At 42.8% G+C, this 24,099-nt stretch overlaps 2 protein-coding genes across 7 annotated transcripts in view; both read right to left on the bottom strand.

The window, feature by feature from the left end:
• LOC105196084 (protein bric-a-brac 2) overlaps positions 1-3,190 on the bottom strand; it is a 354,868-nt gene extending 351,678 nt beyond the window's left edge. For 2 of the 6 annotated variants that reach the window (XM_026131983.2, XM_039458672.1), the window contains exon 1: positions 1,097-3,189. In XM_026131983.2, coding sequence (XP_025987768.1) covers positions 1,097-2,050 — 954 coding nt within the window. In that variant the 5' untranslated portion in view covers positions 2,051-3,189. Of the gene's footprint in view, positions 1-1,096 lie in introns of all 6 variants that reach the window. The other 4 variants (XM_026131984.2, XM_026131986.2, XM_039458673.1 and 1 more) reach the window with 4 other exon arrangements.
• The window catches only part of LOC120356873, a 118,197-nt gene continuing 96,194 nt past the window's right edge, over positions 2,097-24,099 (bottom strand). The window contains exon 5 of the mRNA XM_039458207.1: positions 2,097-2,320. Coding sequence (XP_039314141.1) covers positions 2,131-2,320 — 190 coding nt within the window. The 3' untranslated portion in view covers positions 2,097-2,130. The remainder of the gene's footprint in view (positions 2,321-24,099) is intronic.

Genomic DNA, 24,099 nt, shown 5'->3' with positions numbered 1-24,099 from the left:
TTAGGCAAATATTGGAATATTTCTCCTTACGCATATTTATTTTATCCAATATTGGAAGTGAATGTATGCGCGTGCGCAAATTTCTAGTTACGGAAGCGCAGAAATTTATTCGCTCGTTTATTTAACGTCGATGAATAATAAAATTAGGCTTGCGATGTAAATTGGCAACGCGTCATAATTTAAATTAGAAAATGCATTTTATTAATCCGTAATCTGTATTTATCATATAGAGCGTTGAAATTCGAGAGAAAATAGTTCCCCATCTAGCATTTATATCAAGCAGAAGTAATAAATTTTCTTCATTCATTTTTACACACATTTCTTGAATCGTGAAGATCTAACGTTACTTCTGACGGAAATGCTGTTTTTATCCTGTTCTCGTTAACAAGCAAGTGTAATTCTGACAATTTTTTTGTTCTTCCTGCATATTATTTCTACTAATTTATCTTCGGCAAGAAGAGAAGTAATATTCTGCAGTCATAAAAACAGGAAAGCTACGTTCAGCGCATCGGAATACATATCTGAGTGATTCGACGTTATCATGGCTATAAAAATCTTCTAATTACAACACTCGGCGCAATTACGGAATTCTTGTTGTACAATTTGCATCGAAAATTACATATTAACACCGACGCGTACAAAGACAAATGTTCATCCCGAGAAAAAGGATTAATCGCAAAGAATAGTATCATTCTTGCGGATAAAGAATTTATTCATTTAGTAATAATTCTCAGATGCACGCGCATAATGCATCTAATAATAAGCATATCTATGACATAATATTATAATTGCGCGTATAAAACATTTTTCGCGTTTAAAACGGAAGAATTATCGATAGGTCCAAATTTTTTTACGCTTAATGTAGATTCGACTTTCGCGAATTACGAGGAGCTACTTTTTCACCCTAACAATATTAATGTAGCCTTTTGAGTATCAATGCTAATTATTTCCCTGATAATTTCCCCCGATAAATTTTCGAAATAGTTAATCTATCACTTGCATTAGCGATAGCCAACGCATCGATTTTCATGTAACGAACTACATATCGCGCATTAGAGATAAAGAAAAAGGGTAATAGATAAAGAACTCGACTCACCCTTTCCTCCTCCCGAATCATCTCCGCGATGCCGGGCTTGATCTCGAGCTCATCACCGGTGTTGGGTTGAGCACCGGCACCCTGCTGATGATGCTGTTGTTGCTGCTGCTGTTGCTGTTGTTGCTGTTGCTGAACGCTGAGCTGTTGGCTGTGAGCGCCGAGGTGGTTGACGGGCGCGTGCGGACCGGAAGTCACGTGGCCGGGCACGTGGTGGGCCGGCAGGGAGTGCGAGCTCTGCTGTCCCTGCGGTGGTGGTGGCGGTGGTGGCGGTAAGGGCAGCGAGACCGGAAGTTCCTGCAGGTTGATCTGCGGCGTGACGGAGATGCTGGGCGTGCTGGGCGAGCCGAGGGACCTTGGGGTCGAACTGGCAGTCGACGGCACCATGCTGTGAATCTCGGGCACGACGATGTTGCCGGCGATGACGTCCTGATCGTCGGGGCCGATGCTGCCGGAGCCGACATGGTCAGGGCTGGTGCCGGACGGCGAACGCTCGCCGGACATCCGGCGGCGCTTCTTCCGCTGCAACGCCGCGGTCGCGACCTCCTCCAGAGTTGGCCTGGACGTCAGCTCTTGTTCGCTGTTGACGTCCGCGAGACCGCGGATCTTGAGACTCTCCGCGACCTTGAGCAACGGCCCGATCTGCTCCTGAGAGACGTTGATCTCGCCCTTGTACATGAACTCGACCGCGGCCTTGAGCTCCGGCCATTTGATGTCCTTCATGATGACTATCGGATGCTGGCAGGGGTTATCGAAGAAGAGCGCCTGAAAGTACGGGCTGCAGGCAGACAGGACCATCTTGTGGGCCTTGACGCTATGCCCGTCGCAGGCCAGGGTCACGTCGACGAAGCTTTCGCTCTGTAGGAGCTGATCAAAGACGTTGGTCAGATTAGTCTGATAATTGTTCCAACGCAGACAGAACTGCTGGGGTGACCCAGCTCCGCTTTGTTGCGTCATGATCGGACGTAATGCAGTTTCCGCTTGTTTTGTGTTCCTTGGAAAGGGAAGGGGGAAGGGCAGCAGTGCCTCTTCCTCCTTTAATTCTCTAGGTGCGAGTCTCCCTTTCTTCTGCCTTCCTTCTCTTCACTGTCCTCTTGTCTTTTCGTTCTCCAGTCTTCTTCTCCTCTTCCTCCTCCTCCTCCTCCTCCTCCTCCTCTTCCTCGTGATGCGTCTCGCCTCGGTTTCTCGGCAACGTTCACCTCGATCGGATCAGCAACAAGGCTGCATCTGCAACACACATATGCACAGCCACACGCAAAACCTCCAGATGTCCGCGCGAAACGACGCGGGGGGAAAGTGCGAGAGCTTTATCCGCGCGCCTCGTGGCAACGTGCGCGGATCTGTCAGACGCAAACCGACGCGGGCGTCATCGTCCCGTTGGGACGTCGCGATCGAGCATCTTTTAGCCTAGCTCCGAAACGTGGCTCGGAATATACCGTATTCGAGCACACTCTAATCCACTCCCACACCGCTTCCGAAAGAGAGTTAGAATTCGCCTTGTCTCCCCCAACGAAACATCATACACGACGGGGAGTCTCTCAAGGGATCAGGATAGTCCCAAGACGGGGGTGGAGAGGAGGGGTAATCGCGTCCCTACTTCGATGCACCACGCGGCACACTTGATCCTTACTCTCCCTTTCGCTGTATCTTCTATCTCTTTCTTTTTTTTTACAGTTTTCAGCTACTGTCACTTGTCTTCAGTTCGATCGAAATGTCTATCACGTAGAGGCGCGTTTAGTCCAAGAGAGCGGAAGTCAGACTTCACCATCAACCACCCACCACCATCAACCACCTCGAAACGCGACGACAACGATCACGACGGCGACGTTGCGGCTTCCGCGACGGAATGACACGTTACGGATAATACGAATACGAATGCGGATCGCGGTAAACGCCGGTGCGACGTACGGCGGCGACTGTCCGCGTGAGAAGCGCGTGCTGCGCGCGACGAAGGGTGTCGAAACGACGAACGGCGTACGATCTGCACCCCGTGACGAGCGCGTCGCGACTGAGAGGGCCAGCAACGCGGCGGCGGTTCGCTCGAACGGCAGTGGTGGCACCGTGCGCGGCGCAGCGCTTCGCGGCAGCGGCAACGGCAGCGGCAGCAGCGACGGCGGCGGCAGCAGCGGCGGCGGCGGCGGCGGCGACAGCAGCGGCGGCGGCGGCGGCGGCGGCGGCGGCGGCGGCGGTGGTGGTGGTGGTGGTGGTGGCGGTGGTGGTGGCGGTGGTGCGGCCGATATCGCGCGCGCCTCGCGCGAGGACGCGGTGCGGCGCGACGCGACGGCGGTAACGGCAGCGACGGCGGCGGCGGTGACGGCGGCGGGAGAGAGAGACGCGTACCGCGGCAAGGAGACGGCAATGTTGCGCGCCGCGCGGGTGGAGGCGCCCACCGCCGTACCTCACGCGTCCTCACGTTCCCCTCGCACCGCGGTAGTGCCGGCCAATCGCGCGGCTCGCCTTCCGATCGGACGCGCCGACAGGCGCCGCCCCCGGAGACCGCCTCATAACCGCCTCTCTCACTCTCGCGGACTCCCGCGAGACCGCGCGTCTCGCTTTGTTCGCCGTCCGAGAAGGAGAGAATTCTCTCTCTCGCGGCATCGGCCCCGGCGAGGCCCACCGATCGGCCTCCCGAAACGGCGATCCGCTGATGATGATGAGAGGAGGCCGCGCTTTGCTGATGGCGGAGGTGGTGGTGGTGGTTGTGTTCTGTCGTTATACTAGTACCGCCAAGCGGAGGTGGAGAGCACGGCGACGACGTCGACGACGACGACGACGACGATGACGGGGACGGTGCTCTCTCGTTCTGCAGGTATCGCGTAAGAATCAATGCATTCTAGGGAAGAATCACGCGACCTGCACCTTACGAAAGTAGGTTGTACCCATGTGAACGGTGAGATTTAAACGAGTGGGTAACGGGAAGATATTTTTGAGAGCGCGATCGATGGAAACGCCAACGATCTAAGATATGTACGACATTTAGGTGGTTTCGAAACTTGTTCGAGATAAATAGCAAACAGTCTACGACGCGAAATCTTTAGTAATTTCTCCGATGATTCAGACGTCCAGAATCCAGAATCCATCAATAGGCAACTGATATTTGTCTCTTCTAAATTCTCTCAAGTCAAAAACCGAAACCGAAATGAAATTGTTTGTCCAGCAGACCTCGACTTTATTCCTTCGTAGAAGTTATATATAGATATAAAAAGCTTGTAGTGTTTAGGTATGAAGACGCTATGAAAAAAGTTGGGTAAATTTGTTCTTTTACAGCTGGTGTAAGTGAGTTCAACGAACGCTGGCGGCAGCGGCGTCAAGAGACTTCTACAGACGCGGACGGCGTTTTTGAATTTCTCGTCTCTCGCACATTAAGTGCAAGGATCTTATTGCACCTGCGCACAATAACGATTGTCCTGATAGCGGCGAGACGAACGAGTAGAAACGTGCGCTCCTCTAGCCGTATCTTCTAAATGAGCCTGGGTACACCGCATTACACAGGTCGATTACGCGCGGCATTCTTCTCGAAAACAGCCGTAATAAATTAGCGTAAGTTGACGAATGAATGATATTTTACGCTCAGTCTAGGATACATTTCTCAAGCGATAGCATGTGTGAAATCTTTAGTTATTAGCACATTTGTCTACAATTTTAGACTCTCGCTAACTTGGCGAGATAAAAACTAACGGTAGAAATTCGTAAGATCAACGTGACAGGCGTGCGAGTGATCTTTTTTGGTACAACAATGAATATTTATCAAGGTAACACTTGAGCATGTTCTCTATTTCTGAATTATTCCCGACATAAGAAAGAATCGCGAACGTCTTTTCAATGTACGAAGTTTGGGAAGTAGACCCAGAATAGACATCCATAGTTGCAGAGGTGGATGGCTGTAATAGAAACTGCATTGAAATATTTACTCTCTACAGCGATGTTCCGAGAAGTAGGGATATAGTAGCGATCTTAAACATACAGCTATCTTCGCCGACTATTCAAATATACGGCTCTAGTAATATCGCTCTATCTCTGGAGAGATCGCGACGGGTGGGCCTCCCTCGACTATTTATTCTGGTATCGGCCTATTCACCAGTAGATTATTATACATCGTATTAGCAACAACAGTCTCGCAAGCGGCGCACCCTAAAGAATTTACCGCTCTTTCTTTTCCCGGCGGCGACGGCAGCGGCAGCGGCACGTGGCAGGGTAATTGGGGATGCAAAGAGCAGACGATTATTCAGCGTCGACGCGGTTTTACCGTCTGCCATGTCCCGGAGACCAACAAGACGATATTGACGATCGAATTTGGGCAGTCGTGCCTCGATAACGGAGTTATGAGCGCGACGTCGCCGGTGCCGGCCGGGGAAAGATGGCGGTCTTAATTCAATTAAGGCTACAAAGAGAGACCGGTCCTCCGCGTTCGACCCTTACGAGACCCGCCGGCCGGACTCCCTTAACTGGCTATTAACTCGAATTTTGGTAATAGCGAGCGTTACGTTAGGGCGGTCGTGTTGTTCGTCTAAAAATTCACTAAACGACTGCGTCGGATGAATCTGCGAAATTTCTCGCTAAGCCGGAAGCATACTCTCTAAATCGGAATCAGTATTATTTATTAAAAAACAATGAATAGTCTAATTTTAACTATACTTGTCTATATTATATCAACTAATGATATACAGGGTGTCTATAAAGTCTCTTCCCACTCCTTAAATTTCCTTATATTTCAAAATTATGAAAAACCGCGACATACGTATGAGATTATTTTGAGAAGCTACTCTATTCCTTTTCTCTATCCAACCCCAACCCCTTTAAATGATCTTCAAAATGATTAAACACGTATTTCTCGGTTTTTCATAATTTTGAATCGTTTTCGATTCAAAATGTAGGAGATGGAGATAAACTTTATAAAGACCGTATTATATTATAGATATACTCGTACTATCTCTAAGCGATTATACACTGATTCCGATCAGTGAGACCTTCTACCTCTCCTCAAGAAATCACTGATAGGCAGTGAATAGTTACTGATGATTCGTAGTTTTAAATATACAACAAATACTTCAAAAGTAAGATATCAGATTTAAAGAGTATTCTAAGAATGTGGAGAGGCAGATAATTCAGTATATCATTTAATCGGCAAGTGTTATTTATGTTGTCTTAGGAATTAGCGAGATTAGAAAGATGATATGCAATCAAATTTCAAAAGAATTCACTTCAAGTTTCAAAAAAAGAAATTCCTGGTAGTTGAATATTCAACATAACTGTACGTTTAACCAGATATAAATCGGCATATGTGTTATTTAGTTGTTGTCTCGAGAAAGACAATGTGGTTCCATCAAATTTCGAAAAGATTACTTGAAATTCCAGAAAAGAGCTTCCTGTTCGTTGAATATGCTACATTATATTTCGTCAAAAAAGAGGCGGCGATGATAGATAAATCGTGAGAAAGAACTGATGGAAATTTTACTTTTGGCACAGAGATACAGCTGGCTATAATTATAGTCATGATACCCAAAAATAAAAATTCGTAAACGGATCGGTCTCGTTAGAAGCATAAATCCGGGAAATTCGTTTTTCTCGATATATAGATTTACCGGCGTGCTGCGGATTCGCCGTAAAGAATGCAGAGTAGTCTCTAACTCGATTTCAGTCCCCGCTGCTCGAAACCGGCTGCCCCCACACCCGCTCTCCCTCCTGACCGCGCGTCCCCTTTGCCGGAGATCGGGCGGGTGTAAAACTGTATGCTGCGATATTAGAAGCGTAAAAAACGGGGGTAACGCGGTGGCGATGCCGAACGGCGAATGAGTCGGATATATGCGGACGAATAACGACGCCCGCGAGGCTTTCTGATGAAGGAATATCGCCCGTCCTTTACGGGCCGCGGAACGAATAAACGCGACGCGGCCAGCCGCGTGCGTTATTTCTTCCGCACGTCGTCCCTTCGTTCTTTCGGCACGCTTTTGCTTCATTGCGAAGGCTGCGCGAATATTAATCGTTTTACAGTTTCGTGGGCGTACGCTTTCTGCGCATTCCTGCAAATTATTCGCGTATCCCTGTTAGACGGGTATATAAATTGGGAGTATCGAATCCCAAGAGGATAATAAAGCCCGGAAAGTACGGAGTAAAAAGTTCGATCGCGGATGGCGAAACTCGAAACATTATTTATTTATTAGAATCAATACACGCACATACATATTTCAATACAAATTCAATCGTGATTTATTACATGATAATAAAAATCAGGTAAGGATTCCGTAAAAAGTTACTCGCAGTGTTGTCGCAGAGAATAAATATCGCCGGGATAACATCTATATTCCATACACAATTCTATATTAGAATTTCCTTGCACAAATAGAAACTTGTTAGTTGCCGGAACGGCGGAATGATGCCGTATACTCAGCTGCAAAAATACAGGTCGTACGCCGTTGTAAAAGCGCGAATACGTACCGACTTACATTTACCGTCGCAACAACTTTAGTTGCTGTTACTTGAACGGCAAATATGTAATATCAAGCTTGATGTCGGCGTATTTACAAAATACCGACGTTGCGCCTATAACAACTGCACAGCCGTTCCTTTCTCCACCTACACATTTTTCCGCTTACTCTCTCTAAAACGGAATCGGTGTATTATCACTGAAAGACAGCAGTCGCCGACTTAATCGAAGTTATAAGAAAACTGCAAATCAGCAAGATTTTCATTGAAAAAGTTCGTACACGTAGTGCCATTCAGATATATCAAATGGAAATGCAAAATGTGAAAGTTTATATTGAAGATTAGCGAAATACTAATTGATCCTCTTACTGTTTTCATCAGTGAGAATAGTTTCCGGAAGAGAGAACGTTGTTTCTTATCTCGAATTATTAACTGCAATTCTAGCGACTCTCATGGCGAATCGAAACGTCACTCCATGCGAGCATTTTGAAAGAGAAAAAGAGAAATATTTGCAGGACAGTATTCGCTAAGCCGTGGATCATCGCGAGGGCGACGAACGGCAAAAGGGTGACGGAGCGGAGGGGGTGGCACTGGCCATAACGCCCGCATTTCTCATATCGTTGATACTTTCACCCCTGCGAGTGTAGGGCGAGCGAGCGAGCGAGCGAGCGAGCGAGCGCATTGTAAGGGCGCGCAAGGCCGAGTCGGGGGAGGACTATAAATTTTACTACGTAATATTGTTTAACTGCAAACAGTATACTAACACCCACCGCTGTTGCTGGCACGGAAAAATTTCGACCTCCCCGTCGAAGAGTCGACTGCGGGATCTGCGTAAGGAGAGCCGAGTTTTTCCTCGCGAGAGATCGATGATCGCGGTTTCGGTTGAACGGCGACGATCCCCGGGGCTGAGATTCCACGACTGATCCTCGATATCGAGCTTGGCGAAGGCGGCCGCGTTCGAAGGTGGTCGACAGTACTTTCTCGTCCCGGCGACGCACTCTCGGGGGCAAGTTATGAAAAAATACGAGATGAAAAAAATGGACGCGCGCGTGCGAGCGCGTGGCGCACGATGGAATAAAAGCGTGAAGTATCAACGCGCTCGGATTTTCTACCTGTAACCGTTTTCTACCTGTAACAGCGCTGGCTGCTGTACGGACGGCGCTGACGGACCGCGCGGTGGAAAATCTTTTTTTCCCCTCCGGTAATGGCCGTCCGCGATCGCGCGCGCATCAAGCCCGCCGTAAACGTATTCTAAACGGCCGCCTTTTACTTCTGAGCACGATATCTTTGATGCGGAGTTCTCGACGACAACTCTCGTTAATCTCAAACTTCGCGAAACTAAGAGAATAAACCTGAAATTACGATACGGCACAAAACAGTTATATATTCTACTGATACCGTTATAAAACTGGCAGCAGTTTATGTCATGTAAAATCATAAGAATCCCGCGTACCATTTTCCTGAAACCGTACTCGCCGAAACTCCGCCGAACAAAACGCGAATCTCCCTTGTGAAAAAAAGTATCGCTTATCTGTCCTTGCTGCTTTGCACCTAAATAAGTAGAGGAAAGTTGCTGAATGCGTACCTAAATCGTACTTTGAAAATATTTTATATTTATTTAATATAATATAGAATATAGCAACATTTATAAGTAACGAAAATAAAAAATAAATAAGAAACGGGCTATATACATAAAAATTCAATTTATTATAATACGTTTTGTTTACAATTGGTTAAAAGAATCAGATACAACTGATGTTAATTTTTTATTAATTTGTGTAATTGATAAGAATGTAATTTTATAATAATTTTATGTTAAATTTTGATATTTTCATAAAAGAATTATTTTAGAATAAAAGGTTTATTTTAAAACAATTATGTATTTTACATTTATTTTGTATATACGTTTCCAATTATTATAAAAATTAAATTAGGGTTGGTAAAAATAATGTTTTTTAAAAAAACATTATTTTTGTTTAATACATGCTTAAAATGATTTCTATTAATCCTGAAATAATCAATTTTTTAATCAAATCTATCATGTTTCCTGAATCATACAGTTACAATTTTTTTTATAATAAATGATATTAATGTAAGACTGATAAATAATAATGCAATAGTAAAACTAATAATTGATATGAATAAAATATGTTAATTGCAAAAATAATAAATTCAAGTCAGTTTTATTTTGATATTCTTATCTTCCTATTGTTATTTAATTATTAATAAAATAAGAATTAATTAATAATTTATCATATTTTTAATTGTTTTAGTTGATAAATACAATAGATATGTATGAAATATCGAGCTACAATTTCCAACATTCATTTCCATACAAATCAGTTCTAAACCGGAAATGTAATAAAAAATAACGTGAGTGGTACATATTTGTCAACTCTCCCCTATTCATTTTCATGCTCTTTTTCTTTATTTTATTCAAGAAAAGCCACATTTCTAGAAAAACGCAATTTCTTTCAAGTACTTCCCAAAAAATATTCTTTTGTGCGTGGAAGAGACAATTTTGCTAAAATACAGATCTGAAAATAATTAAGTCAAACGATTAAAAAATTTATATTGGACGTTTAAACTGATTGTTAGATTGTCACAACTTTTTGATCAGTATCATCATGCTCGAACCTCTCACATAATTATTTTGATAGTCCAACATATTGCAAAATTATTTTCTGATTCGTATCTAGCTAATTTTTTTGTACTACAATAAAATTGTTCCTTCCGTATGTAAATATGTATTAGTTCTGTTAAAAAAAATAATTCCTGTTAACGCAAAAAAGTTGTTTTTTTTTATTACCATACGGAAAGAACGGTTTTCCTATAATAAAACGTCTAAAAATTCAGCTACATATAAAATCTGAAAACATTTTATTAGATCATTAAAATAATTATAAAGACTAAGCTGGTTTCTAGATGTCAAAATTTTTTGCAGCATCATGCTTGAGAACATTCTGTACAATTATTTCAATAGTCCAACAAAATTCTTGGATCTGCAGCTAAATTTTTAAATACGTCAGTGAAATCGTTCTTTTCGCTTACGTGCAGAGAGCAAAAAGAATGTCCTCGCGATCATTTCCCGCGAGATTCCCTTGAGGAAGTTTCGGATCCGATTGAGTCTTTATTTCGTCGCGACACACAGCGAGCGATCGATCGATCGCCCCGTCTTGCGCCACGCGTGTCTCTCCCGCGAGAGGTGGCTTAAAATTAGCCATTTCCACGGTAATCGCTACCTGCTCCGGCGACGCCGGCACTCCCCCGACATTACAGAGACGGCAGCGGCCTTGCGCTCGCATTGTACAAGAACAATGAGCAAAGAGAAATATTGATGATGCTGCCGCCGCGTGGCTAAGCGTGCGCGAGCGGGCGAACGCGTGCACGAACAGTCGAGTGTATACCGAGTGTCCCGGAGCGATCTCCTTTATTATTCAAAGTCTATATTTCCTTGAGAGAAAATCCGAAGAAAGTCGTCTTATTACTTTTTAACTTCCGCTAACGTTCCTTCCTTCTTTCATGAGAAATTCGGATCTCGTCGTAGATGAGTACGCTTAATTAAATGAATTAAATGGATAAGAACGCTCTGCTGTTTAGTTAACTTTTATTTTACTTTTATTCTAGACCACTGTATCTTTCGTTCGATACGTCGAGTTCATCACGACAAACAATAACGATAGACAAGAGACACGTAGGCGGCTAACCTATGACCGTATTTACAGGATATATTCAAAGTGCATCCACGTCCATTCGTATTTAAATAAAAGCGTTTGTAGACTGCATGTGGAATAGATTGATTCGTGAATCATTAATGGCAAACGCGACGATCATGATGTTTCATTTTTCATCGCAATGTTCTTAATTTTTTGTTTCCTCGCAATTTAATCCTTAAATAGAAATACTCTTAAAGCATTTATGTTCAATTACAGCCGAGTAATTAGGATTTAGTCTGTTAAAATAATACGAAGGCCTGCCGATTCATCGAAACAATTACAGTCAGCTCTTGGCGGTCCGACCTCGAGGACATGTCGTTGCTTTTAGAGCACCCAGTACGCGTGTACATGCTTGCGCAACCCGAAAGGACCGTGCGTATATCGCGAGGCAGACGCGAGGACACGAGACAGCATGAGAGAGAGAAAGAGAGAGAGAGAGAGAGAGAGAGAGAGAGAGAGAGAGAGAGAGAGAGAGAGAGAGAGAGAGAGAGAGAGAGAGAGAGAGGAGGGTGAGGGAAACAGCGGGGGATGCGGGAGGTAGCGAAGTATCCTATGTGTGCGAGGGAGAGAGAGGATGCGAAGGAAGCGCCGAGGGATTGACGGAGAGAAAGGGAGAGCATGGGACAGCGGTTGTACGGAGAAGAGCGGGGAGACAGAGAGAAGAGGTAAGAGCGGAGAGAGGGAAGGAGAGGGGTAGTGGAGAACGAGAGGGTTATACGCTTAATATTTCAGCATCGCGAAATTCTGCCCCTGAATCATTAATCGCTCGCTCCAGGGTGGCGATGCCTAGCCGAGTCTCTGCCACCCTCTCACCCTCCCCTCCCTCCCACTCGCATCCCCTCGGCCGCATCCCCTTCGCCCATCCAACGTTTCTGGTCGTGTCTCTCCTCTCTCGTGTTCCTCACTCCTCTGTCCTCTCGTCTCCCCTCCCCCCCCCCTCCCCCCGTAACTTGCCTAACGCGACTAGGAAAGCCATCCGCGTGAATATTTCGAGTCCTTGCCGATGTAGGAATAGACTCGTCGACTGAACCGTAATTAACCCGCTGATTAATTACCGTGGCCATGCTACACGAGCGTGTGCCACGCGCGAGTATCTGCAGTATCCGCGACGATTCGCGATATTTGAGGTACTCGCTTTACCCCTTTTGTAGCCTCTCGTTTCCTCGCTCGAGGAGACGCTCGGATGTCTTCTAAATACCGACGATGTTCTCTATCTAATCCCATCCGCTACGACGTTTAAAGCTATCGGGTGTCGAGGTGTATACACGTGTCTATCTATCGAGTTCGCGATTAACGTGTGCGAGAAGATAATAAGAAGTTTGTTGGTCTTAAGCGAGAGGATAATGAAATCGAATCACGTACGTCGGAGGATCCGGTTAATATCGCAATTCGCGAAACTGACTTGCAAAGATAAACCTCTCTTGAGGTTCGCGGAGCAGCAAAATAGTATTCAAGCAGGTAAATTCTAGCTCCGCAAACAGCAATCATACAGCTGAGAGAAAGTACGTGACGCCTGCAATAACCTGTATTTTACCTTTTGCGTTCGATGGTGTAACTAATTTAAATGGTCACATTCCCACGCCACCGACAAAGAGAGGGGACGCACGATTGGTAAATTTCTCCAAGAATGTTCTCTCTCTTTGTTTCTCCCCCCCCCCCCTCCTTCTCTCTCTTTCTTTCAGAGATGTATCTGGTATTACACGCATCCGTTTCAATCCGTAACAGCGAATTCTGACGGTTGAAGCTTGACGAGGAGACCTGGGCAATGCAATCCCCTCGACAAGACCAATCCGATTTTGTGGTTGATGATTGCGCGCCGATGAAAATTCGCACGAACGTAATCGCGCCACGCAAACAACTTTATATTAAATACTTCTAGGAATTATTTTATTTCTAAAAGTAATGAAAACTGGATTTCTTCTGTTCTTATCTCACCGGTAACAATCTCATTTGTTTACGAAGCAATCTTCGTATTAAAGAGCGATCTATAATAGTTTACTAACGATTTAAAAATTGTATCTCAAAAGATTTAATTTATTACATTCTTTAATTTGATATTTAGAGACTTTCTCGCTTCTTCTTAAAGTTGACACATGTAACTTGTAATGAAGAGAAGTATTGTAGTTCTAGGGCATCCTGTATAAACTGTGCTTTGTAGCGAAGCGGCAAAGGGTTAAAAGGGTTGTTCACCATGCTCTCTCAGTAGGTATAGCGCGTTTCAGCTGCGATGACAGGACTTCATGCCGAGTAGCAGCAATGTTTTCTCCACTTACACGCTGTCGTCATCGTCGTCATCGTCATCGTCGTCGTCGTCGTCGTCGCCATCGTCGTCGTTGCCGTCGTCGTCGTTGCCCGTCGTCATCGTTGTCGTCGTCGTCGTCGTCGTCGTGGCCATTGTACTCGTGCAACATTCACGCACACAGCCGCACACGCTGGCAGTAGTTATTAGTCGTAGTCGCTGCGGAGCGTGCAGGTTGTGCGCGAGGTTAACGTTGCAGAAGGGGACGCGGTGCGGTGCGGGAGGGCGCGGGAGAAAGGGGGCGAGTGGATGGGTTGGTTTGTACCGAACAATGATATCGGGTATTTGATTTGTAACCGACGACAATACCGACTTGCGACCCCGCATTTCATCCCTCCCGCTCGTTCCTCTCGCCCCGCCGCGCCGCCCGCGTTCTCTCTCGTTCGGGCGTCACCCTGTATATACTATATGTACCTGTATACATGGACCTGTATATCTATAGGGCCGCAAGACAAGGTTGTCGATAGCGAGTGCCACCTTTATGGCGCCTGCGAACAGATCCTTTTCGATCGTGTTCCCGGACTAAGAAATTAGTTACCCGTATCTTTCATTTCATTTTTCAACTCGCGAAAGATCAAAAAATCAAAAGTAAGTAAGTTTCGAGGGTGTTGGAAGCAAAACAAAAATTTTAAAAAATTCAATAATTGAAAAAATCTGATAATAACTATCAAATGTATTTTGTTTATAATATTGATACAATATTTAATAAATATTATCAAACATACACTAAGAGAAATATTTGGTGAGAAAAACCAAACATTTAGTTAAATAGTGATCAAATTTTTTAGTTATAATTACTAAATATGTAGTTCTTTTGACCAATCTGCAATCAGCCTTAATCAAACAATTGTTTTTATACAATTTATAACCAAATGGTTCGTTAAATGTAATTAAGTTTTTAATACCAGCAACAAAATTCATTTGATCACTATTTAACTAAATGTTTGATTATTATTTCTTTTAGTATAATAATAGTAATTAACTTTGACAATTAGTAAGGTAAAATTAGCATTTCGTTCGTTATATTAACCGAATATTTGAACGAAATTATTTCACAAAACTCTTAGTAACTCGTCTAGATTGTTATTACATTATAAACATTAAAAGATCAAATTTAAACCAATTCCGTGAGTAAAAAATATTATTTTGTTATTTTTAACTTCCACGTGTGTCGAAATTATTATTTAATGATAATAACAAAGCATGTGGTTGAAGAAAGCAACTACATCTAATTAACCCATTTCCATGATTAAATTGCTTAGTTTTAAACACTATTCATTTTAACATATGCACCTAGTAAATAATAAACTAAATTTGAGTCAAATTTAATACATTTTTTTTAGTCAAATTGCTTCAGCAATGTTTTAGTTAAATTATGATATATCAAGTAGGAGCAGTGACGATAGGAAGGATTAAAAAAGAATTGAAATTAAATACAATTCGAATTTAATGGTATACCAGACTTTTTTCAGCAGACTTTAACGTTCCGAAGATCGAAGCGACGACGCTTTAACAATCCATTTCCAAGCTTTCCAATATTTGGAACTTAGGTATCGCGAAATTAAATCTGAGAATCAAATACCGATGATTTAAAGAGTGCTCAAGTCTTTTATATGTTATAAGCTAAACCACCACGACGAAAGATTCTAGAATTGGGTGGAATTTTTGAGAGCCGGTCGGATTTCGTTGAACGACGCGCTTATGTTAATCAAATGTGCTCGTAAGGATTGATATATATACATATATTCTAGGATAGACGCTCACGAGCGCATGATCGTTCATTCGAGGTACATCGGTTCATTCGGGGGAAGCGAACGTTCAACATTATACCTATTCTCGGCAGGACACCGCTCTTGCATACGTAATACTCCAACGAGCCTGTAAGTTGTTAAAACTATCCGTGGTCGCGCATATACGTGCCACTTTCACGGTACGACGACCCTTTCGTCGCCGCCGCTTTTCGTGCACGAGTTAAAAAAGAATTAAATTGTTATCGACTCGCGCGCGGGGGACTTGTTGTTCGGGACGCGATCGAAGCACGATGAAAACTCAACGCGCTCATACCAGTTTATTCCGCAACCCCTTTCCTGCATTATTTACGCGGACGCGTGACCGGTCGCGAGCAATAAAGCAGCAAGGACCTTCTTGGACGGAGCATCAAACGCTCGGCTTTGCCGAGGGCCCCCGCTCGTCCCTCTCATCCTTTTTAGGGAGAAAGCATCCGAGGGAGAAATTATTCACGGGCAATTCTACGGGTACAAATCTCCATAAATATCTGAAAGACGGAGAGAAACGAAAATGAAAATTCGATGCGTCGTTTTACGCCTACCTTCTGTCGTTGCACACGGTGAAAGATCTTACACCGTTTATTGTATCTGACTGCCCTCCCGTCGGACCGTCGCAACGTTTTCCTAAATATTCTCGCTACGTCTCTCCAAATATTTAGGAATTTAATTGCGACTTCGTTTAATTGCCAAGTAATTCAGGCTGAATTCACTCGAATAAATTTTGGGCTAGCGATGCGTTAGGCGTAGAGGAAGTTATCGGCGTCTAGAGACGAGCAACGAGAGATCCGGGAAAACAATCGGTCATCAATACTTGAATAGCTTAATACTTAAAGAGTAGCTGCCGTGTAAAACGTCGTGGCAAACTCCGCGAGGAGAGTTCTATAAGTGGAGTCGCGTAACGACATCGAGAACGTTAATGATGTAAGCGATCTATGTTTGCCACGTCGAAATGCGTTTAATCCGCGCGAGCGCGGATCCGCGGATTATAATTAACTCGGCGACGATAATTTCAAGTGTATAATAACCAAACGAGTCGCGGAGCGCTGATACGACTATATGAAAATAATTAATCAACAATATTCGAGGAGCTCACATTAAAGCGACGTGGCTACGAAAATCATTAGGAATAGAACCCCGCTTTCTTTCTTTTTTTTTTAAGAGACAGTATATTTACAGAAGGATTGCCTTTGTATTTTAGAGCTAACACGAAAAGGAATGGTTTTGCTGAAGCTACGTAAAAATTTTGACAGGTTCAGATTTAAAAATAAATTGTTGAACCATCAAAATAATTATGCAAGATACTAAAACTGGTTGCCTGAACGTCATAATTTTTCGCAACTCACTTAAACGTCGCGTATAATTATTTTGGTGGTTGGACAAAATTATTTTCAGATCTGTATCTAGCTAAACTTTTAAATGCTTCAACGAAACCGTTCTTTCCATGTAAAAATACGCGGAAAAACGTATAGTGTACAGATGCATGATGTACAGACGCTTAATAAATGAAAAGGAAGAACAATAAATATAAGAAATAAATAAATTGCGAGAAGAGTCGTGTGACATAGAACTAACCTGAATTAAAAAAGGAAAGAAATAATTAATGAAGAGAACGCATAGTTATAATTTTAATAAAATATAAGAAAATAAGAGACGTGAGAGGAAGACAGACAAAAGGCATATATTTATATTTATACTGTTCGCAGACGGTTGCTCTCAAGATCTTCTACCGTCTCACGGAGCACAAACGTAAACTGTTTGAAAGAAAGCATTGACCCAGGACGAAATAACATAATCCATAGGCAACGCGACTAAAGATTTCATACCAGACGCTCGCAGTAAGAGAGTAAAGAGTAAAATAAAAATGAGATGGACACAAAGTGTGTAAAGCGAAGTGAGGAGGGACGCGACGAGAGAGAGAGAGAGAGAGAGAGAGAGAGAGAGAGAGAGAGAGAACGCGAGGGAACAACCCTTCTCCGTGTCTCCGCGAGAAGGAAAGAGACGTTGGAGAGGGACGAAAAAAAACGGCTTATAAATGAATACAGAGAGAGAAAGAGGAAGAAAGAGAGAGAAAGAGAGAGACAGAAATGTTTGAGCGCGGAAACTTGGCCGCGCCATCTCGCGAACGTACATATTTGGCGGAAGACGGTAACCAGGTGCAACGGACCTATTGACGTGTTAATTGCGCCTGAATAATTAAAGGGGACACCTCTCCCGGCAGCGGTGCTCTGTCCTTTTAAAATGTCCCCCGATCTCGTTAACCCGCTCCCGAGAGGGGCGGAGAAGGGACGTGGAGGGAACGTGAAGCATGAAGATGGCAGACAGCCGGGGCGTCGCGAAGCGGAGATCGAGGATAAAGCAACTGGAACCAATTCGATTGCTCTAACTGGCGACAGCGAGACGAGAGACTCCGAATTGATTGTTGCTTAAGATTAGTGTATCTATAACGGAAATACAACGATACAGAAATACGAAAGGTTTCTCCGAAAGGTTTCCCCGCTTGTCACTATGACGAATCTCGGACAGACGTTTTATTGGCATAGACGCATAATTTTCCGTGCGAAAAATAAAATGCTTTTTTCGTTCGTTTGGTATAATTAGAAAAATATTTTTTTTTTCATCTATGTTTTTTCTGCCACGTGATGTTACGTCCGTCAGTAATAGCTAAATGTCATAATTGCTGTAGAATTTAGTGTATTTGAACACTGTATCGTCTGAAATTCGAATAGTCTTCGAATATCGCCTCGATTTATACAAGAAAAAAACGATTTTGTCAAAACATGTAAAACTTCAGATCTGAAAATAATTTTGTTGGATCACTAAAATAATTGTGCGAGACGTTCAAGTGTGACGAGCAATGCTGCGGAAAGTTTTGACGTTCCAGCTTGAGAATCCTACGTGATTATTTCGACAAAATTATATTTTCAGATCTGCATCTAGCTAAATTTTTAGATACTCTAGCAAAGCCGCTTTTCCCATATTGTGGCAGAAGCGATTTGTTTCGATGAAAGAAAAAAAAAGAACTTTCAAGCACAGCTTGCAGTTGTGTGAAAAAGGATCTAAGGGTATAGACATAGACTGGGTATAGCAATACAAGTTGCGAAAGAGAAAATAGTAAATCTGTAGGAATAATTTAGAGGGCTGTAGATTCGTAAGAATATACAGAGATTAATTCGTAAAAAAGCACAAAGACCAATTCTATAAATAATAAGAAAAATGTACGATCGATCCTCGGTTTTTATTTATTCGGCGATCCGGCCGTGGCATCGATATAAAATCCTCACACATTTATGAACATTAAAAATCAAAAAAGTTTATAAGATAATAAGTCAAGGAGTGAATTGGAGAGCTGCGAGAGAGAGGATGTTAAATCTCATCAAGCATTCATCGCGATACTACTCAGCTGCTCCCAGCTGGAAGATTCGATCCGAGCGGCTCGGCGTTATCACTGAAAATCCCTTCGAGTGAAGGGAACAATCCGCGCGCTATCTCGTAAGGGAGACTCGAAATGAAAGTGGTTACGTATGCCGTTAACAATGTCCAACCGAGGCGGACTTCATATATACTTGTGCGCGATCGGAAACGGGGAAAATGCTCAAGCTGCAGCCTGAATAATTGACGATTTAGCTGTGTATCAGCGGAAGGGAAGGGTTCGCGGTGATCGTAAGAATATCTAACCTCGACGCGAGTCCGCTGTATTATTCAAAGGGACTGTCATCCCCGCGTCTCGAGGGGGAGGAAAGAGGGGGGGGGAGGAGGAGGAGGAGGAGTCGACGCGAAGTGCGCCGGCCGCCACCAGAAAGCTCGAAAGCTTACGATCGCGAGCGCTTATTCCCCGATCGTAACCCGCAATGCTTTATCCCTCGATATTCGCCTTATCTTCTATTTCTTTGACAACCGGACACATGTACAAAATGCCGGGCATGCAATCGCTCACGCACGTACACACGGACGACACACGTGCACGCGAACGCGATGCGTCACGTGCCGCGGCTCTCAACTATAGACCCGATGCAATCTTAATGCGATCAATTATTTACGACGCTCGTCATCGACCATTAAATATTCCACGCTCGACGAAAGAGTCCTCGCGCTACCCCCAGAATTATTCCGGGCCAGTATTCGCGAATAGTACGCGAATACGTTCGCGGGGCGAGTGCGCGCTATTCGCACCGCGTCGCTATTTTCGCGAGCTTGTAATCTCGCGTTAGGGAAAAGGCGGGCGGAGAGAAAGAAAGAGAGGGGGGGGGAGGGAGAGAGAGAGAGAGAGAGAGCATCATCCCGTGAGAGAAAAAAGGTACTTGTCGTGACAAAGGAAAGATTCCTTCGAGGCGCGATCGATCCCTGGGAAAGATCAATGTGATAGCGAGATGTAGACCGGTCGTCGCGAAACGTCGCGTCGCGTCGCGCGTCGGTGAGATAAGCGCGACGCGCCCCGTATTTGATAAAATTAAGATTAATTTCACGGCGACCACCGTTAACTTCACCATTACAAAAGACTTATCGCGATCTTGCTCGTCTGCGCGCGGGCGCGCGCGGTCTGCCCGCTGGTGAAATGTGGCATGGCGTGTTATTGCCCCGAAGCCGGCTCTTCGATTAATCGAGCTTAAGTTCGCAAACTCTTTTATGTATAGCCGCGTTGCCCGTATTTATCGTCGGGCGCGCGTAATTGAACGCGTAATTATACGTCGGTCGACTCGCGCGAAACTTCATTTCTGCAATCTTCTAAATGTACCCCGAATGTATCCACGCGACGACGATACGGCTCTATAAATATAAGTAGTTACTACTCATCGACGTTGCAATAGTCCATTTTTGCAATCTCCTAAATGTATTTAAATGGATCTACGCGATAGCGCGACTGATCGCATCGCCCTATAAATACAGGCTGTTACCTGTGCTCCTTTTTCTCTCGGCAAACAACGCGATCGATCGCGCGTGCAAGTCATGAATCATCCTTAACGAATGAGCGTCATAATGGAATATATTATCGCGGAATATGGCCATCAAAGACGTCAGAGTTTACTTTAACAAAGGGTCCATAAATAATAGAAGCGTTCTAAGTAAAGCAGGCCTGAAAGCTTGAAACCTCCCGTCTTTTAACTTTTTTTTTTAAAGCAGAAGTAGAAGAAAACAGAGAAGCATTATTAGAATAATATTTAGACTACATTTCAAAGCAAGAAGTGAAATAGAATTATACAAATAGTGTTGTGTTCTTTCTTATGCAAAAGTTTAATAAATTTTTGTATATTTTTAGTATCTTTTCACCATCTCTCACAAAAACTTTTACAGGATATACTATAAACTTTTACAAGCACGAAAAGAACGGTTTTATTTAAGTACACAGAGAAAAAGATTTTATTGGAATTAGTATTCCTATTTATATGACTGAAAGTTGTTTCGTTGAAACAACATATGCTTATACCAAACATCACTCGTTTGAATAAAAATGTTGTTGTTTCATTCAAACATCTATTATTTGACGAAAATAATACTATTAGCCGTACTTATCGATTCAAACATTGGTTTGTTTGAACCATTTCAAATAAATTTTTTTGGATAAAATTTATCAACTCCAAAAAAATCGTTTTCTCTGTGTACCTAAAAATTTAGCTAGATAAAGGTCTAAAAATAATTTTGTTCAACTATCAAAATAATTATGTAGTTTCTAAATTAGAAACAGTACATTATTCACTACAGTGCTATACTTATAAACTGTAATCGTCAGTGCCTATTCATTGTCTTTCAGTAATTCCGATTAAGAGGGGACTACATTCAGAGAAAGTTTCTTCGATTAAAAAAATATTTGTTTGAATCAAAGAAATTTACTATACGTCTAAAAAAAAGTTTCTTTGATTTGAAGAAATTTCTTAGTTGTTCTTTTTATTAGAATTAAAGAAATAGTTTGATTGTAAAATACAAACTATTTCTTATTTTAAATAAAATATATTTTTTAAATTAGGACTAAATTATTTTTTACATTTCTGTCAGTACTTTCTTTGAATTAAAAAATTATTTGTTTAAATCAAACAAATAATTTAAATAAATAATTTATTTAGTTTAAAAAAAGGCTAATAACATCATTTCTTTAAATAAATCAAATTTTTTTTTTCTTAAAGGTATTTTCACGTCGACTTTAAAAAAACAATTTCATCAATTTAAACAAAACTTTTCTCTGGATGTACTTTCACTACTTAGAATTAGTGTACCATCACTGAAAAACAATGGATATATTATATCATTGTTTAAATTGGAATCAGTGCATTGATTGATACACGAAAATAATTCGCTGAAATGTTTATAAATTTAGTTAGATACAGAACTGAAAATAGATTTAATAATCTTTTGCTCGGCCATCAAAATAAATGTGTAGAATACTTTAATTACTAAAATGTCAAAAGCTTTTTGAAGCTTTGCTATCAAGCGTTTGAGCATCCGGCATAATTATTTTGATGGTCAAACAAAATTATTTTCAAATCTGTAGCTAAATAAGTTTTTAGATTCTTCAGCAAAATCGTTCTTTCCGTGTTCAGTTATAAGTATAGCATTGAAATAAAAAAAGAGTTAACTTGTTTTGATTTAAAGTGTAAAATACTCAAGCGTGACGTACGATGCTTCAAAAATTTTAACAATTTCTAGTGACCAGTTTGAGCCACATATTTAATTTAACGGTCTAACAAAATTATAATTTCAGATCTGTGTATAAATTTTTAGATACATTAGCAAAACCGTTCTTTCCGTACATTTTCATTACGTTTCTTTAATTTTTCACGTTAGTTGAGAACGACAATTGCCAAACATAAAATCTGGTCGATAACTGAAATAAATCCGAGCACGATCGCGTTGTGCCGATCAAGTTCTTCGCGCAATCGATCGGCCACGTTGTCCGCTTCCCTTGCCACCCCCACAGCACGTCGAGAGCCCCTCCGGGTTCCCGGAGAGAAACGGGGCACCGACCGACCGGGGTTGATATAAACTGTGATTGATATTTAGTCGCGCCACACGGCACTTAAGAGGATTAAGGACCATCCAGGACGAGTATCGGCCGGGAACAGCCGTGACCCCGAGCACGTGCATCCGGGGACACGCAACGATCTCCCGAACGTTGGCCGGTAGGTAGGTTTGGTAGATAGGTAGGTGGTGGAGACGTTCCAGGTCGATCCAGCAGCGCCAAGGATTCCTCCCGTCCTGTCCGACGCGACTGAAACGCGCTACTACAACGCCGCAACTCTGATTACAGTTAGCTCGGTCCGCTGGCCTAAACCTCCATATAACGCGCATCGCGCGGTCGTCGGGGACTAACCCGACGACGACCACTACACCACGCCACGCCGGGCGCGACATCCAGCCCCGACCATGATTATCCGGTGGATTGTCTTACCGCATCCTAATCTCGAGAATGCTCATATCGGAAGGCCATCGAACCGGACTTTATCGTCCATAGCGCATCTCTGACGCCTTTCAGGCTTTTTCCACTGGTGAATCACTGCTAAATAATTAAAAAGAAAAGAGAATAACGAAATAAGTGAATGTAATACAGTTAGATTTTACGTAGCAAACTCGTTGATAAATTTAAAGCTTGTTCTTTTTTTGACAAACCATTCATTGATCGATATCCTTTCTTTTTTTTTAACACTTTTTAAAAATTCGCCAGTTGTGAAAATTAAAGTTCTCTCTAAGAAAAGCAGTTGATTCGCAAGACGTTGAGGAGTATAAAGATTCACAGGAGACAACCATAAAGGAATATTTATGGAAGAGCGATTGAAAATTAGAAAGAAAGAAGATTATTTGAAAACGTGCTGGAAAACAATCATTCTTCAATGAAACTATGATTAAGCCATAGTTAAGTTACCCAAGTTTAGCCGGGATATTCGAGAGAAAATATTTTTATTTCTTATTAATGCCCGAAACGGTGTAAAACGCTGCAAGTAGGATATATATTTTGGTTCCACGGTTACGACTGCACGAAGCGTGTTCAGTGGGCGATTAATATCACCCCCGTGACAGAGATAGCTGCCGATTTAAATGAGTCGTCATAAACATTTTAAGGCAACTCCGCGACAATCATCGTGGATCGGCAAATCGTTACGCTAGATCAAATTAAAAACGATGTGGAAAAAAGATACGGGTTTAAAACGAGCCGGTTATTTTCGAGATGGACATCAGTGCAGGAAGGCGTGAGGTAGGGGAGGGTTGAATTTTTAACGAAAAGCTATTACTTTCCCAATATGACAGCCAGTGGAAATAGACGGAACGCGTCGTCAGAAATGCGAGCCATATTGATAAATTTCTACTGTAAATGTCGCGTCCTCTTCCCTTTCCTTCCCGAAACGTTCCCTCGAAATTCTTCCATATAATTTCTTCAGAGAAAATTTAATTAAACGTTACATCCTTTTTTTTTTTAAATTCAGTGTTAACCATTTCTGCAATCCTCGCATCAAAATTTTGTTGAGTCAAAGTTCAAAATCGTGAGAGAAAGAAATATTTTGCACATCTTTTACACGCTACTCTCAATTCGTTTCAGATTTCTAATCGCTCGTAATTGAAAAGGATACGAAACCGCGATATCTCATCTGTCTTTTCTCCTCGAGACACTCCCGAAACATTGTCGAGAGTGTGGCGCGATAAGCGGCAGATTATTACAGCCCCGGAACCGTATTAGAAGCGACTCGATGCATTAGTGATAACCGTTATCTATTCCGGACGTCACCCACGGACGAAAATAGCGGCATGATCGAAGACGACGGATGGGGGAAAGAGAGTGTGTGTGTGTGTGTGTGTGGA

Source organism: Solenopsis invicta, chromosome 16, assembly GCF_016802725.1.
Source record: "Solenopsis invicta isolate M01_SB chromosome 16, UNIL_Sinv_3.0, whole genome shotgun sequence".
NCBI lineage: Eukaryota > Metazoa > Arthropoda > Insecta > Hymenoptera > Formicidae > Solenopsis > Solenopsis invicta.
This window is presented reverse-complemented; position numbering and strand designations above follow the sequence as displayed.